This window comes from Aquarana catesbeiana, linkage group LG02 (assembly GCF_042186555.1).
Source record: "Aquarana catesbeiana isolate 2022-GZ linkage group LG02, ASM4218655v1, whole genome shotgun sequence".
Taxonomy (NCBI): Eukaryota; Metazoa; Chordata; class Amphibia; order Anura; family Ranidae; genus Aquarana; species Aquarana catesbeiana.
The window spans coordinates 378,539,264-378,557,471 of record NC_133325.1 but is presented as its reverse complement, the minus strand read 5'-3'; the positions used below and the strand labels follow the sequence as shown (position 1 = coordinate 378,557,471).

The following is an 18,208-nucleotide window of genomic DNA, read 5'->3' as shown; positions in this document are numbered from 1 at the left end:
CAGATGGGCCCGGACATGTACTGGCTTAAGTAGGGGGACACGTCTGGCACTGCAGGATCTGGCGGCGTAGTGTGTTACTGATGGTAGACTTTGTTACGTTGGTCCCAGCTCTCTGCAGGTCATTCACTAGGTCCCCCCGTGTGGTTCTGGGAATTTTGCTCACCGTTCTTGTGATCATTTTGACCCCATGGGGTGAGATCTTGCGTGGAGCCCCAGATCGAGGAAGATTATCAGTGGTCTTGTATGTCTTCCATTTTCTAATTATTGCTCCCACAGTTGATTTCTTCACACCAAGCTGCTTGCCTATTGCAGATTCAGTCTTCCTAGCCTGGTGCAGGTCTACAATTTTGTTTCTGGTGTCCTTCAACAGCTCTTTGGTCTTCACCATAGTGGAGTTTGGAGTGTGACTGTTTGAGGTTGTGGACAGGTGTCTTTTATACTGATAACAAGTTCAAACAGGTGCAATTAACACAGGTAATAAGTGGAGGACAGAGGAGCCTCTTAAAGAAGAAGATACAGGTCTGTGAGAGCCAGAAATCTTGCTTGTTTGTAGCTGACCAAATACTTATTTTCCACCATAATTTGCAAATACATTCTTTCAAAAATCAGACAATATGATTGTCTGGATTTGTTTCCACATTTTGTCTCTCATAGTTGAGGTATACCTATGATGACAATTACAGGCCTCTCTCATCTTTTTAAGTGGGAGAACTTGCACAATTGGTGGCTGACTAAATACTTTTTTGCCCCACTGTATATATTTTTCTAATTTTACTTCACCAGCTTAGCCTACTGTGTTCTGATCCATCACATATAATTCAGATTAAAAAACTAAAGGCTGTAATGTAACATAATAGGTAAAAAGTCAAGGGGGTGAATACTTTTGAAAGGCACTGTACCTAAACTATCCTACCAATTTGTATCCAGACAGACAGGAAGTTGTACAATCAGCTTTACCTCCAGCAACCTGAGCCACTGTGATGTTTAGGACACATCAATGAGGGATTTGGGAAGGGGCAGGTATGGCAAAAATCTCAGCTTGGTGCTGGAGGCCGACAATGGCAAACTCAAGGTTTCCAATGAGCTCATGAAAGCAAAGGAAGGTATATGCATACAACTCTCAGTGATCTCTTTCCCTGTATGCTTTTATAGGCTGAATTCCACTTAAAGTTGAACTCTGGGCAAAAACAGTATTGGGCATTACATAAATATCAATAACGCACCTCTAATGATGTCTGTCCCTTTTGTGGCTGCTGTTTTATTCCTAAAAAGTTCCTGCACCTCCTGACACTGATGTAAGTGCTAAACTTCCGTTGCTGAAATTGACAGCCGGGGCTGGAGCACAGCAAGCACAGCAATCACAGCGTATCACTCACTCTGTAGCAAATCCATTCAAAGTAGGGTTGCACCAATACTGATACTCGTATAGGTGCTGATACCGAGCATTTGCACGAGTACTTGCTCTGATGCTTGACCTGATAATTGTACAGTCAGGGACGATCGTTGCGGCGGTGGGGGGAGTTACAATCACTGATCTCCCTGTGTGGTTTTCAATAAAGCATCTGACAGCTGCTTCTCCTCCTCTTCCTCCTGCAGCTTTCAGCTGCTTTATTGAAAGCCACGCAGGGAGATCTGTGATTGTAACTCCCCCCACCGCCACACCGATCGTTCCTGACTGTCCCCTGTGTACCCCTCTGTGTACTCCTGTGTCCTCATCCAGTCCCCCTCCGTGTGCTCCTCTCTGTGCTCCTCCTGTCCCCCTCTGTGAGTATATGTAATTTACCATCTCTCTCTGAATGGTCAGTGATCACTGGCTGCAGAAAGGGACTGGGGAAACTATCCTCAGTCCCTTTCCCTGTCTCAGAATGGGAGATGTCAGGGGTCTGTTTAGACCCTTGACAACTCACCAATCCCCCCCCCCCCCAAACGGGGTTGATTTAAAAAAAAATTAAATGTAATAAATAAATATTTAAAAGTAAAATTGTATAAAATAATTAATTTAAACCCCCCCCCCCCCCCAAAGAAAGAAAGCATTGTGAAAAAAAAACTCTCTGTGATCGCTGTGCTCCAGCCCCACTGTCCAGTTTCAGTGGCAGAAGTTCATTGCCCTCATCACTGTCACATGGTACAAGAACCAGATGGAAACTGTTTTCAGGAATGAAACAGCAGCTGTGAGTGGGACACACATTATTGGACGTTTGGCATTGGTACCCAGCTTTTGCCCACAGTCCGGCTTTAAGGTTTGCTTTTATATATCTCTTAGAACCCAACAGACAATTCTCTGCTCAGAAATCCCCTTCTACTTTCCCAGTCCAAAGCCATAATAGTACAGACCAAGCAGGCTCAAAACCACTGCCATATACTGTATGTATTTCAACGGTGTATTTAGCTGTTTGCCTGGTGTTCAGCTTTAAAGCAGAATTCCTGGTTTCAATGAACTTTAAATAGTTTGGGCCATGCTAGTCTAAACCAACTACAGTGGGGACGGAAAGTATTCAGACCCCTTTAAATTTTTCACTCTTTGTTATATTGCAGCCATTTGCTAAAATCATTTAAGTTCATTTTTTTCCTCATTAATGTACACACAGCACCCCATATTGACAGAAAAACACAGACTTGTTGACATTTTTGCAGATTTATTAACCCCTTCCCGCCGAGCGTACGCAGATGTGCATACTCGGCTTTCCAGGGCTATACCGGGATGATGCCCGCAGCTGCAGGCATCATCCCAGTACCGTTGTTTAGAGCCGGCGATCGGCTATCCAGATATAACAACCGATCGATGCGGCTAAAAGCTGCTCGGCTGTTATACCGGAGCAGCGGGAGGGGACGTCCTCCCCCTCCCGCCCCCTCCCACCGCCATTCTACGAGTGCGTGCAATTATAAAGCGTGACATGTTTGGTATCTATTTACTCGGCGTAACATCATCTTTCACATTATACAAAAAAATTGGGGTAACTTTACTGTTTGGATTTTTTAAAATTCATGAAAGTGTCCCTTTTCCCAAAAATTTGCGTTTAAAACACTGCTGCACAAATACTGTGTGATATAAAATATTGCAACAATCGCCATTTTATTCTCTAGATTCTCTGCTAAAAAAATATATATAAAATGTTTGGGGGTTCTAAGTAATTTTCTAGCAAAAAATATGGATTTTAACTTGTAAACACCAAATTTCAAAAATAGGCTTAGTCATGAAAGGGTTAAAAAAGAAAAACTGAAATATCACATGGACCTAAGTATTCAGACCCTTTGCTGTGACACTCATATATTTAACTCAGGTGCTGTCCATTTCTTCTGATCATCCTTGAGATGGTTCTACACCTTCGTTTGAGTCCAGCTGTGTTTGATTATACTGATTGCACTTGATTAGGAAAGCCACACACCTGTCTATATAAGACCTTACAGCTCACAGTGGATGTCAGAGCAAATAAGAATCATGAGGTCAAAGGAACTGCCTGAAGAGCTCAGAGACAGAATTGTGGCAAGGCACACATCTGGCAAAGGTTACAAAAAAATTTCTGCTGCACTTAAGGTTCCTAAGAGCACAATGGCCTCCACAATCCTTAAATGGAACCCTTCCTAGAGCTGGCCGTCCGGCCAAACAGAGCCTTGGTGAGAGAGGTAAAGAAGAACCCAAAGATCACTGTGGCTGAGCTCCAGAGGTGCAGTCGGGAGAAAGTTGTAGAAAGTTACTGCAGCCCTCCACCAGTCGGGGCTTTATGGAAGAGTGGCCCGACGGAAGCCTCTTCTCAGTGAAAGACACATGAAAGCCCGCATAGAGTTTGCTAAAAAACACCTGAAGGACTCCAATATCGTGAGAAATAAGATTCTTTGGTCTGATGAGACCAAGATAGAATTTTTTGGCCTTAATTCTAAGAGGTATGTGTGGAGAAAACCAGGCACTGCTCATCACCTGTCCAATACAGTCCCAACAGTGAAGCATGGTGGTGGCAGCATCATGCTGTGGGGGAGTTTTTCAGCTGCAGGGACAGGACAACTGGTTGCAATCGAGGGAAAGATGAATACGGCCAAGTACAGGGATATCCCAGACAAAAACTTTCTCCAGAGTGCTCAGATTGGCCGAAGGTTTACCTTCCAACAAGACAATGACCCTAAGCACACAGCTAAAATAACGAAGGAGTGGCTTCACAACTCCGTGACTGTTCTTGAATGGCCCAGCCAGAGCCCTGACTTAAACCCAATTGAGCATCTCTGGAGAGACCTAAAAATGGCTGTCCACCAACGTTTACCATCCAACCTGACAGAACTGGAGAGGATCTGTAAGGAGGAATGGCAGAGGATCCCCAAATCCAGGTGTGAAAAACTTGTTGCATCTTTCCTAAAAAGACTCATGGCTGTATTAGATTAGAAGGGTGCTTCTACTAAATACTGAGCAAAGGGTCTGAATACTTAGGACCATGTGATATTTCAGTTTTTCTTTTTTAATAAATCGGCAAAAATGTCAACAATTCTGTGTTTTTCTGTTAATATGGGGTGCTGTGTGTACATTAATGAGGAAAAAAAATTAACTGATTTTAGCAAATGGCTGCAATATAACAAAGAGTGAAAAATTTAAGGGGGTCTGAATACTTTCTGTCCCCACTGTATATCCATTACTAAACAATGCGGCTGCTATGAGCGCTATAATATACTGTAGTAGTATTAGTTCCATACAGTAAGTGGTGCTAAGTTCTGGTAGCAGTATGGGTGACTTCCAGTCGGATGCTGGAATAAAAGAGTTGGGCTGAGTGCTTCTCTGCCAATCAAGAGAAGCCTTTTATTTTTTATTAATGAATACAAGGCTTCCTCTAGTTGGCTGAGGAAGAGAGGCAAGTGGCTGACGTCATGATTTCCACCTCCGCCAATCAAAAGAAGTCTTGTATTTAATGATTAAAATACAAGGCTTCTCCTGAATGGTGGAGAAGCACTCAACCTGACTGTCAGGGCGTGGCAATGACTCAGCTTGCTGGGCTAACTGGAATGCTGCACAGTTCCCTGGACAATTCCTTGAATGATCCTGCCTTGAATCTTGTTTGTCTTGAACCTTGAAATCTTTGCTCCTCCCATGAACCTCCTGATTTAAGCCATGTCTCTGCACTTCCTGTTTGTCAGATTATTGTGCTCTCTCTCTAGCCAATATCTCGCTTTTCTCTACTGCTGCCATCTGTATCTTCACTGCCATTCATTACCGACCTTTGGCTTGCTCCTTGACAACACTTCTGCTCAATCCCTTCCTGCAACCATTCGTTACTGACCTTTGTTTTATTTACTGACTATGCTTCTGCTTCATCCCTACCTGTTTATCTGCTACTGGTCCCTGGCTTGCTCGCCTCATGGTGAGGTGATCCTGAGGCCCGCGAGCTGGTACTAACACGCAGCAAAACCCATTTCCACCATCAGGAGCTCTGGTGAACACTGGTTAGTACTTAGGCTCTGCATCGTAGGTAAACCCGTGTCATCTGCCATGGTGACTTTCCTGTATACCTGTCCCGCTTGTCAGTGGGTGCTGCTCCACTGCTAAAGCTACTGGCCTTAGAGCCTGACTCCAGATCGTGACACCGACTTTAATTCCAGTAGCAGATAGAAAGTCACTCGTACTGCTGCCAGAACACAGAACCACTTATTGTATGGAACTAATACTACTACAGTATATTACAGCGTACACACCGGCTGCATTGTTTAGTAATGGAAATAGTTTGTTGGGCTAGCTTGAGCTTGCCGAAAAATGTATGAGCTAATATCTTCCTGTCCCCTCTGTCTGTGTTGACAATTGTCAATTACATTTTTCTCTGAGGACTACAGAGCCAAACAACTCTGTTATAGACCCCCGGTGCCCAACATGCAGGCTGTGGGTTAATAGTACGTTATTATTGTGTCAACTGAAACCAATGCTGTGGGTTATCATTGCACTCGCTGACATCAATGCTGTGGGTTATTATTGCACTCACTGACAGCAATGCCTGAGGATATTATTGCAAAAAAATGTAGCACTGAGATTGTGCGTGTCGAAGCTCGAAAGTGCTTTGCTATCGTGCGGCCCTTTGGAAGTGTCAGGAGCCACACTTGAGGCTCTCTATAATTTTAAAGTTGATTACCACTGTTTAGACAATAGGAGAGGGGAGGGGGGGTCCCAAGTCCTATATATAAATATATAAATATATTTTTGTCCTGATTCAGAAGGACAAGTGAGTATTTTCATCCTAGGGCAGGACATGTGTTAATGATCTGTAGGATGGGATTTGGTTTGCAGCTACGTGGCATACAAGAAAGACAGAGGGGGTTATTTACGAAAGGCAAATCTACTTTGCACTGTGCACTTGAAAGTGCACTGAAAGTGAATTTGGAAGTGCAGTGGCTGTAAATCTGAGGGGTAGATCTGAAATGATGAGAAGCTCTGCTGATTTTATCATCCAATCATATACAAGCTAAAATGCTGTTTTTTTCTTTTCCTTGCACGACCCCCTCGGATCTACAGCGACTGCACTTCCAAGTGCACTTGCAGTGCAAAGTGGATTTGCCTTTAGTAAATAATCCCCAGAGTTACTTAGGCCAACCCATTAAACACTGTGAAAAAAAGTGAGTTTTCGTTAGCAAACTGGCTGCTATGGCAATTTATTTACTTTAACAAGTCACTGATTTGAAACATGAAGCTAAATTGTAAGATCATGTGATGACAATATAACCTCAGTAACTTGTCAGAAAAAGTAAAAGCCTTAAAGGATAAGTTCCCCTTTCTGAACATGTTACACCCATATTTAGGGTATAACATGTTCAGCATCTGCCCCCTCTCCCCCAGATCCCCCTGCTCCTTGTGACAGCAGGCCAGGGATCGTTTCTCCGCACCCATTGTCACTATTCAAAAAAAGCTCCGCACACACAGCTGTGTCATTGATTCACAGATCCCCGTGAATCAATGAACTACAACTACCATCAGCCACCAATGAACTACCAGGGTGCTGATAAGTGCTCTAGATAGTTCATTAAGTTTCTTGTCATTCAGTAACTGCATCAGAGGTATGGGCAGACAGCTACACAGACTGCAGGAGCCTTGCATTACACCCGTGATCTGCTGATCATGGGTGCAATGTTTTACAGGCTCCTAAACAAAAAAATATTAAATGCACATTTTGTTACCTGCAAAAAATGTGCATTTATTATTTTTTTTGTAAAGGTGAACTTATCCTTTAAGATGACCACACACAAATTGATCAATCAGATTAACTAAATTTATGAATATATAAGCAGTTCTCTGATCTTACCTACATAATTTATTTAAAACTGAAGTTTAGGAATGGCTATTTTTTTGGTCTAATTTGGACCAAATGAAGTATGTACAGTATGTGCCATACATGTGAGCTTCCGGTGGAAGCTGGAAAACATTGTAGTAGGCACTACTACTACTACAGTGATTGCCATAAGGTTCCAGGTTCCATAATGATCGGTTATCCAGCTGCTTATTGAACATAGGTGTTCCCCCACTCAGCAGTGGCACCATTCATAGAACACCTTGCATTTTCTCAATGAATGCAAAGTGTTCCGTAATTGGATAAAGTGGAGATCATGATGTAACCGCCCCGCCTTTCCGACTCGTCCAATCAGAACAGCTCCCCACCTCCACCGCCACTTCTGCATTGAGAAATGTTCTCTGAATGGCACCAATGCGGAACAAGAAACCTCCTGTGTTCACTGTGCAGCAGGGCAGCTGCTCGGCACCGGACCCCAAGTGGCAATCACTGTTGCAGTAGTGCCTACTACAGTGATTTCCAACTTCCACAGGGAACCCACAGTTATGGCATATACTGTATATAGTTACAGTGGTCCAAGCTGGGCCAATGTAACTATTTGAAAATTACAATACCTAAACTTCAGCTTTAAGTGTATCTAACCAACATCTGTCTTTGTATGGCCAGAAGTATAAGTATAGTATAACGCAATATATGAATAAGAAAATATTTTACCAGTCCTATAGGAATGAGGATGGTCAAGATTGCTGTGTGATGAACCAGCATGAGGAAATCTTTCCGTAGTAAGCTGTTTATTGCAGCAGAAAAGTGATCTTTCCCATTTGATGTGCTTTTGTCTTGACATTTGTACCAGTGACGAAGATACATTGTGTAGGTATCATATACCATGTAAGGGATCATGAACCATAAATAAGATGTAGCCAGCCAATGCCTAATGAGAAATGTATAATATTAGTATATCCATATTTTATCAACAGTCACAATAAAAGAAATGTTTACACAAAATGCTTTAGTATAGAAGGCAGGCATTTAGGGAATTCTCTGTGCACTCTAAAGCTGGACATAGATGGGTTGTTTTCTTTTTCATTCAGCCAGCGAGCTGAATGAAAAAAAAAAGATGAACAGATTTCTCCATCCACACAAACAAGGTGGATGAAGGAATCTACCCTGCTGAGACATCGGGTTGACTTATTAAAGACAAATAGACTGCCCACTAAGCAAGGGCAGTTGCACTCATTTTCCCCAGAGCTTAGCGTATGTGGTGACGCTCTCCTGATTTCCATCATCCAATCATGTGCAAGCAAATATGCTAATTTTTTTTCCTGATTGGGAATTCTTTACAAAGTGAAGCTTCACCACATTTAGTAAGCAATGGGGAAAGGGAGTGCAACTGTACTTTCAAAGTGCACATTCTATTTGCCTTTAGTAAATCAACGCCATTGTATTCTGACAGCAGGACTCTCTGCTGTCAGAATACAACAATCGGAGTGGCGCAGGTGCGGGATGTGGACGGATCTTTAACCCACTCTGCACCCCTCGGGCACTTTCTTGCTTCTGACAGCGCTAATCGAACTGCCGCCCACACACTATATTACCAGAGGTACTGGAAATTGCTTTAAGTCCTCAAAGTAGAGCTGGGCGATTTTCTAAAAAAAAAAAAAAAAAAAAAACTGCGATTTTGTTTAAAAAAACTCGATTCACTATTCGAATCGAGTTTTTCTTTTTTGATGGACACTGTGCTGGCCTGAGGAGCTGCGGGCAGGAGTTTTTAGGTGAGGCCGTGGCTTTGGCCTAGTCAGCAAGGCCGGACACCGCGGACTAGGCCGAAGCCGCGGCCTCGCCTAAAAACTCCTGCCTGCAGCTCCTCAGGACCGGCGCAGTGTCAGTGCCGGTCCTGGTGAAAAAAAAAAAAATCTAGAAAAATCAATTTGCTGAAATTTTGAATCGATTTGACCTCTCAACTCGATTCAAGATTCAAATCGATTTTTTCCTGAGCCCTACCTCAAAGTCCGGTAATAAATCCCAGAGCGGCCGCCTGACCTCTTCATATTATACCCGCGGCAGTGGACATAAAATAGCGTCGGCTTCTAGCTCTCCTGGCTCTCCTCGCCTTACGCAGCAGGCTTTACATCAAAAAGCAAAAGAAAAACACTCTCCTCCTGTCTCCACCCTCGATCTCCTCCCACAAGATACCAGCTCCTGAACTTAAAAAGACAGGCAATCTTATTTTATGCAGCTCTGTTACTCCTTTTTCTCCACAAGCTTTCAAGCTACATGAAAAACACGAGATTTTATCTCCCTATATGCCTATGGAAATGTCTGATGATGCCTCTTTTGTCAAAATATATGACCAACCATTAACTACTAATAATATAATTTCCTCAGCTCCTATAATCGGATCCTGTACTCTATTCAGGTGAGTCTCTTTTTAAAGGATTCACTTGTCTATTACAACATGAACTAAACAAAATGGCCTCAAAATTAACAAATGAATTGAAATAGGATTTTAATGTATTAGGACAACGATTAGATACCATTGAAGTTAAAATGAATGGCACGTCAAGCAAAGTTAACCAAAATTCCTCTCAGATTTCTCTATTACAACGACAACTTGAAAAATGTTTTACTTAGAGAGATAAACCAGGTTCTCTCTTGGCAAATAAATGTCATCCTAGATCTCATATTTCCGCTTTACCCAAGATTAAACTTGGTGACGGAACACTTTTTCAAAATCCTAACCGCATTCTTAAAGGGGTTGTAAAGGTAAAAATTTTTTCACCTTAATGCATTCTATGCATTAAGGTGAAAAAACTTTTGACAGTACCGCCGCCCCCAGCTCCCCCGTTTTACTTACCTGACGCCTCGAATCTTCGCTGCTCGTCCTCGTCATCTTCATTGCAGCTCAGCCTGGTCGCTGATTGGCTGCAGTGGATGGATTGAAAGCAGCGCAGCCATTGGCTCGCGCTGCTGTCAATCACATCCGATGACGCGGCGCGCCGGGGGGCGGGGCCGAGTGATACAGCGAGCGGCTATAGCCGCCGGCTGTATCACGGGAGCGCGCCCGCAAGCACTCACCACCATGCGAGGGAGCTCGCATTAAGGTGGTAAATGCTTGCGGGGAGGAGCTGAAACAGCCGCCGAGGGACCCCAGAAGACCAGGTTCGGGGCCACTCTGTGCAGAACGAGCTGCACAGTGAAGGTAAGTATAACATGTTTGTTATTTAAAAAAAAAAAAAAAAAATACCTTTACAACCCCGTTAAAGAATTTCATTCATATTATAACAAACTTTACCAAAAGATTCCAATTGATTTTGAAAGATCTATCCATAAAGTTCTAGAACAAACACATCTTCCTAAACTTACTACACAACATGTTGAAATTATGGATAAACATTTTACACATGAGGAAATTTCTCAAGTTTTTAAGACATTAAAATTGAATAAATCCCCTGGACCTGATGGTTTGTCTAACGGTTATTATAAAAAAAATACTGATCTATTAATACCTCACTTGGTCTTGTATTTCAACCATCTAAGAGAAGGAGATAATATTCTCAATGATGAAAACATAGCATTTATTAGCGTAGACCTTTATCCCTAATTAACTGCGACCTTAAAATTCTTACGAAAGCCTTAGCATTACGACTTAATTCTTTCTTAGAACATTATATTCATAAGGATCAATGGGGTTTTATCAAACATCGACAAACCTCAGATCAAAGCCATCGATCCTTAAACCTCATTACTGCTGTCCATTCACATTGAGACTCCCCATTAATTCACCAAGCTATGTCATTATCATTGGACCTTCACAAGGCCTTTGATTTGTTCTCAGTATTAAAAACTATGCAGTTTGGCCCTTCTTTCTTATGCATTCTACGTGTTCTATACCACACTCCCACTGCATACATTCTTCTTAAGGGTTATAAATCTGACCCCATAAATATACAATGTGGCACAAGACAAGGTTGACCTCTTTCGCCCCTTCTATTTGCGATTGCAATAGAACCACTTGCTATAGCTATACGTGATCTTCCAAGTATTAAAGGCATTCATTGTGGACATTATGAAGATAAATGCGCATTATATGCAGATGATGTTTTGATGTATATTACTTCCCCTCATACAACAATACCTAACCTAATAAAACTTCTAACCTCATTTTCGAGAATATCGGGACTGATGGTAAATAAAAACAAATCAATTGTCTTAAACCTCAATCTCTCCGAATCTACAGTTAAGTCACTTAAACATAATTTTGAATTCAAATGGGCCACTCATACTCTTTCTTATTTAGGAATTCACTTAACCTCTTCCATACATACTTTCTATTCTACTAATTATCCTCCTATGTTTAGATGGCTTTCAGAAGATATGAATAAATGGTCAAGGTCAAATCTTTCTTGGTTTGGAAGAATTTCATCAGTCAAAATGAATATCTTACCAAAAATCTTTTTCGAAATCTCCCTATCATAACTCCTAAACCTTTTATTTCAAAGAAAAAATCTTACATTTTATTTGGGGACAAAAACACCCTAGAATTAATAAACTAACAATTTACACTTCAAAAAAAATGTGGTGGTCTAGCGGTCCCAAATTTAATAGCTTACTATCAAGCAGCTCAAATAGCCCAGCTAGCAGTCACTACAATTCCTGGTCCAACTCCACACTGAGTTGATATGGAGGCCATTGCATGCTCTAAAGGTTCGATTGCAGCTTTAATGTGGATTCCTAGCAAATTGAGACCCCCTATTTTATGTCCTAATCTTTCATTCTCTTTATCAATTTGGGATAGATGTCGATTAAGGAAAAATCTTTGTTCACCTCATACACCTTTATCTCCTTTATTTAATAATTCAGAATTTATACCTGGGTTGTCCTCTGATCTTTTTTCAGTGGTGGGAAAATAAAGGTTTATCACGTATTATGATTTTTTTATCTGGAAATAAATTATACTCATTAAACTATTATCAATCCATATTACAAGTACCATCCTCAGATCTATCTCGATAAAAATTGATTCATTTATTCTTAGAAAATAAACAATGGATTTAGTCGCCCATCCACGTTATCCTTATTTGAACAATCTTGTGTAAACTAGAAATCCCACAACAGGTCGTATATCCATCATATATAATATTTTAATTGAGATGACACATAAGCTCCCATATATGACACAATGATTAAAGGATCTTAATTTTTCTTGGGAAATCTCAGAATGGTATAAAACAATGGTATAAAACGTATAAATACGTCTATAGTGGAATCTAATTACAAAACTCCATTAAGATTGTACATAGTTCCTTTAAGAATAGTTAAAATAAATCGACAAAGTCTCTTCTAAATGTTTTAGAAATTGTGGTCAAGAAGGTTCTATGGTACACATCTGGTGACGATGTCCTAAAATACGTAAATTTTGGATAAAAATATTTGACTTTATACATGAAGTTACCAAAATAAATACTATTAAATCCCCTGACATTGCTATTTTTCAAAAATTAGATAAGAGTTTACCTAAACACACCAAATGCTTAACTTCTTATAAATCTTAGCTGCTAGAATGACCATTGCACGTTGTTGGAATCAACCTGGCATAACATTTGAATATGTTATACAAAAATTGAACAACGATAAATTGACTTGCATTTTGAATAAACACCTACCGTATATACTCGAGTATAAGTCGAGTTTTTCAGCACTTTTTTTTGTGCTGAAAGTGCCCCCTCGACTTATACTCGAGTCAAGCACTTTTCTGCAGCAAAAAATTTCATTTTCCGAACCGACTTTGAGGCCCCGTATCTCAGGGCCACATGGTGCTAGGAACCCCAAATTTGGTGTGTAAACCCAGTGGAACTGGTACCATAACATATAGAGGCACAGGCCCAGACTTCTGCGCCTGGCGCGTTCTTCAGGAGACAACTTGGTCCAGCCTAGCTGCATAGGTTCCTCAGCGGGCAGGGGGTGCTCCTTGGATCAAAGAGAAGGGACTGTGAGCTCAAGCTGCCTAAGGAACGGGGAGTGCTGGTGTCTTTTTTCCAGGGCCCTCTCCTGAAAGCGAATATCGATCTGGTTACACAAGGTGATGACACCGTCCAGATCAGCAGGAAGGGATCTTCCTGCTAATTCATCCTTCATTCTATCAGAGAGGCCATGTAAAAAGGTTGTAATTAGGGCCTCATTATTCCAGCTCAATTCAGCTGTGAGGATACGGAACTGAAGAGCATACTGTCCCACAGAAGCGGACTCTTAACGGAGACGTAAAAGAGCACTAGCCACTGAGGAGACACGACCCGGTTCCTCAAAGATATTCCGAAAAAGTTTCAAGAAATCAGACAGGCTAGAAACCACTGGATCATTCAGTTCCCACAGAGGGGCAGCCCAAGCTAGTGCTTCGCTGGACAGGAGGGATATAATATAGGCTACTTTCGCCCGATCGGACAGGAAGTTTTGGGGCTGAAGTTCAAAATGAATTGTGCACTGGCTAAGGAACCCCCTGCAAGCCTTGGAGTCCCCAGAGAAACGGGCCGGAGCTGGCAGTTGTAATGAATGAGTGGCTGCAACTGGTGCGATAGGTGCAGCAGCAGATAGCGGTTGAGGTTGTTGAACTGGGGGTCCTAATGAGGCCTGAACCTTTTCAAAACGGGATGCCAAATCCTGTAGGAATTGCATCACTTGGGTCTGATGCGATTCCTGGGTCTCAAGTCTGTGAACTAAGCCCTGCAACGGATCATCTGCGGGTAGCGGCACATCAGCCGGGTTCATGGCTGATCAAACTGTCAGGTCACCTTGCGGCTAAGTGACAGATGCACACCGTTGGGATCAGGAGTGCACCACTAACGTAGTGGGCCCTAGGACTGACTGCTGCGGATTGAACCCTGGAAGGTTCAGGAAGCAGGTCTACAGGATAACTAACATGGATCCCAGTGGGAGCTAGAGCATAGATTACCCAGGGCGCGGAGTCTAAGAGCCAACGAGTGTTCACCAGAGCCTCTAGTGGTGAGGATGGACTGCGCTGCAGTCTGGCTCCAGGTCACAGCCCCCAGGGTCTCACAGCTTACGCTCACCGTAGACTACAGGAGAAGAGGAAGGAGGCAGCAGGCTGGAACGACAGGGAAGTAAGGGGTAAGCCAAAGGTCAGGGCGACTAGCAGACAAGGATAAACATAACACGCCAAAGGTCAGGGGAACAAGCAGACAGGGAGAGTCGAGAACAGGCCAAAGTCGGTAACAGGAATCAGAAGTTGGAAACACAGCAAGTACACACAGAGGCTAACACACAATGGTTGATCAGCACTGCTGGCTTGCAGTGCACAGGTTAATATAGGGTTCCCTGATAGGGCCTAGGGTGGGGCCATGCTTAGAGGAGAGGTTATAAAACCAGTCAGGTGAGAGGCAGCTGGTCTTTAGAGATGAACACATGAAGGCAGGTAAGCTGACAGAGAAAACTCTATTGCATAACCATGACAGTGTGCTAGCGATTCATGAAATATAACCTTTAAATGTCCTTATCTTACCCACATTCTTCTTCTGTATTTATTTATTTATTTATTTTATTTATTTCTTTTGACTTGAACATCTTTAAGAACACTTTTCATTTACTTTTTGTTAACATAAGAATGAATTATTAAATATTAATTTTGCTAAATATCTTATTTAATTATTTGTATCTTATTTGTCTGATATATCCCTACTTTCTTTTTATTAGGGATACCTTTATATGTCTATTGTATTTATATATAGCATTCTTTATTTGATGTAACAATGTATTTATTACACTATGTTAAGAAAAACCAATACAATTCTTGAACCTGTATAATTGGGGAGGGTGGGGATGTGAGGGTAGTTGCCAAGGCTGACCCATTACACATAGACACCCGAAGAAATTGAATGGACTTTCTTGGTACTGAAATAACAACAAAATTAATTTGATAAAATACAAATTTTATTCTGTAACAAAGTACAAGCAGTATATTAAAAGAAGGGGAATGTATACAAAATAGAATATAAAATATAGTATAGACCACACAAAACTAATAGCAGGTTTCCCCGGTACAGTTTCTGTTAAGGTGGGGTATAGGTATTCCTCTACCGGTTTCGTGGTATAACCGCTTCTTCAGGAGGATAGGAGGTCTATGGGAGAATAATATATTAAACGAAGAACAATGTAAGGAGAATAAATAATTGCAAGGCATAACAATAGCTATAAGTGCAAGAGGATCTGCTCACCCAGATGGACCAGGACGTGGCTAGCGACAGAATCCCAAGAATTACCCCTAGCTTCCCTTTCCCTGTGCCCCCCCCCCTCCCCTTTTCCTGCCCTTCTCCTTTTTCCCCTTCCCCCTTCCCTTCCCCCCCTCCTACCCCCGTCCCCTCTGTCACCCCTTTCCCTCTCCCCCGTTCCCCTCTCCCTTCCTTGTGTTTTCTTTTTCTTTGATCACACATACACACTTTATTGGTTTCCTTATTACCACACCTCATCACTGATTAGTACCTTCATGTTTATTATTATTTATAACTTATACCTTGTATATTAAAGTTGATTATCCATCATTCTAATTAGAGATGGTCCTTTGCACTCCCCCTTGTCCGCCGTGGGGGGAATTCTTGGGATTCTGTCGTTAGCCGCTTCCTGGTCCATCTGGGTGAGTAGATCCTTTTGCACTTATACCTATTGTTATGCCTTGCAATTATTGTTTCCCCTTGCATTGTTCATCGTTTAATATATTGTTCTCCCATAGACCTCCTATCCTCCTGAAGAAGTGGTTATACTGCAAAACCGGTAGAGGAATACCTATACCCCACCTTAACAGAAACTGTACCGGGGAAACCTACTATTAGTTAGTTTTGTGGGGTGTATACTATATTTTATATTCTGTTTTGTATACATTCCCCTTCTTTTAATATACTGCTTGTACTTTGTTACAGAATAAAATTTGTATTTTATCAAATTAATTTTGTTGTTATATCAGTACCGAGAAAGTCCATTCAATTTCTTTGGGTGTCTATGTGTATGGGTCAGCCTTGGCAACTACCCTCACATCCCCACCCTCCCCAATTATATATATGTTAATCTGGATGATGGTTCTCCTTTATCGTATTTAATTGAATGATATGTGAGGCCATACTCAACGTTTGACTAAATTCTTGAACCTGAATACAACGTGGCTGCAGCCGCTGATCGACAAATGTTATCCGTTTCCATGCGACAGAGGTCAATCTAACAATCGACTCATATTGAACGGGGATGCCAGCACATGGATCGAAATTTGGCTGGTTGCTGCTGAACTGTTCATATTTCAATCCATCTATTGCCAGCTTAAAATGGAACTAAATCCTCCTATTTAGCTAAGGAAGCTGGCAAAAAAGATCAGGGGGTGCTCATATAAGATGACTGCAAAATGAGCTAACACTATGGACAAGAGGGAAAGCAAATAGAATTCTAAAGGGATCATCAGTAGGGAAAAGGAGCTGCTGATTCCGCTATATAGAGCAATGACCCCCTTCCCCACCACCACCTATCTGACTGCTTTCCAGTTAGCCTGCTGGTGGTACCTTAAGGCTGCATTCACACCTGAGCGTTTCGGTTTCAAGTAGAAAGTCACACGTTTTTACCATGATATTGTTGCAATTTTTACCGCGATTTGCACAGGTTAAAAGGTCGCCAATGTAAAAAGCAGAAAAACGCCTGTAATCTGCCCAAAAAGAAGCTCAGGTACTTTTTTGTGCTTTAGGCATTTTGCTTCAGGCTACAAAATGCTCAGATGTAAACAGGGGCCATTTAAATGAATGGGATTTGCTTGTTGGGCGTTTTTCGGGCGTTTTATGAGTGTTTTACGAGCTGAAAATGCTCAGGTGTGAATGCAGGCTTAGTAAAATGAAAAGTGTCCTGTTGTATTTTGCCTATTGTTTGCCCTGGTATTAGGCTGACATCAAAAGTATCTGCCTTTGCCTTCTTACTCACAACCCTACTTAGGCATAACAGCAAGGCATCTGTAACATTAGTATAGTAATTCGTAAATAGTAATTAGTTCTTGTCTAAATTGGCCCTGGTATGTGTATGTATGCTTGTGAATCAGAGACCTTAGATTGCAAGCTGCTTAAAGGCAGGCACTGATCTGATGTACAATATACAGTGGGGGAAAAAATTATTTGATCCCCTGCAGATTGGGTGAGTTTTCCCACTTACAAAGAAATTAAGGGTCTATAATTTTTATCAAAGGTGCATTTTATATTATTATATTTATATTTTATTTAATAGAGACAGAATATCAACCAAATATCCTGAAAAAAAAACACTTAAAACAAATGCTAAAAATTAAGTTTCAGTTCAGTGAATAAAAGTATTTGATCCCCAAGCAAAACATGACTTAGTACTTGGTGGAGAAACCCTTGATGGCAAGCACAGAGGTAAGACATTTATTGTAGTTGGTTACCAGGTTTGCACACATCTCCGGAAGAATTTTGGTCCACTCTTCTTTACAGATCTGGCAAGCACAAAGGTAAGACATTTCTTGTAGTTGGTGACCAGGTTTTTACACATCTCAGGAAGGATTTTGATCCACTCTTCTTTAGAGATCTTCTCTAAATCCTTAATGTTTCTTGGCTGTTGTTTGGCAACTCCGAAGTTTCAGCTCCCTCCATACATTTTCTATAGGATTAAGGTCTGGAGACTGGCTAGGTCACTCCATGACCTTAATGTGCTTCATGAGCCACTCCTTTGTTGCCTTGGTGGTATGTTTGGGTCATTTTCATGCTTGAAGACCCATCCATGACCCATCTTCAGTGTTATGGCTGAGGAACGAAGGTTCTCATCCAAGATTTTACAATACAAGGCCCGTCCATTGGTCCCTCAATGCGCCAAAGTCAGCCTGTACCTTTAGCAGGGAAACAGCCCCAAAGCATCATGTTTCCACCTCCGTGCTTGACTGTAGGGATGGTGTTCTTGGGGTCATAGTCGGCATT

At 41.7% G+C, this 18,208-nt stretch overlaps 1 protein-coding gene across 1 annotated transcript in view; it reads right to left on the bottom strand.

The window, feature by feature from the left end:
* Positions 1-18,208, bottom strand: part of TLCD3A (TLC domain containing 3A) — a 97,969-nt gene that overhangs the window by 20,451 nt on the left and 59,310 nt on the right. The window contains exon 3 of the mRNA XM_073615130.1: positions 7,962-8,178. Coding sequence (XP_073471231.1) covers positions 7,962-8,178 — 217 coding nt within the window. The remainder of the gene's footprint in view (positions 1-7,961; positions 8,179-18,208) is intronic.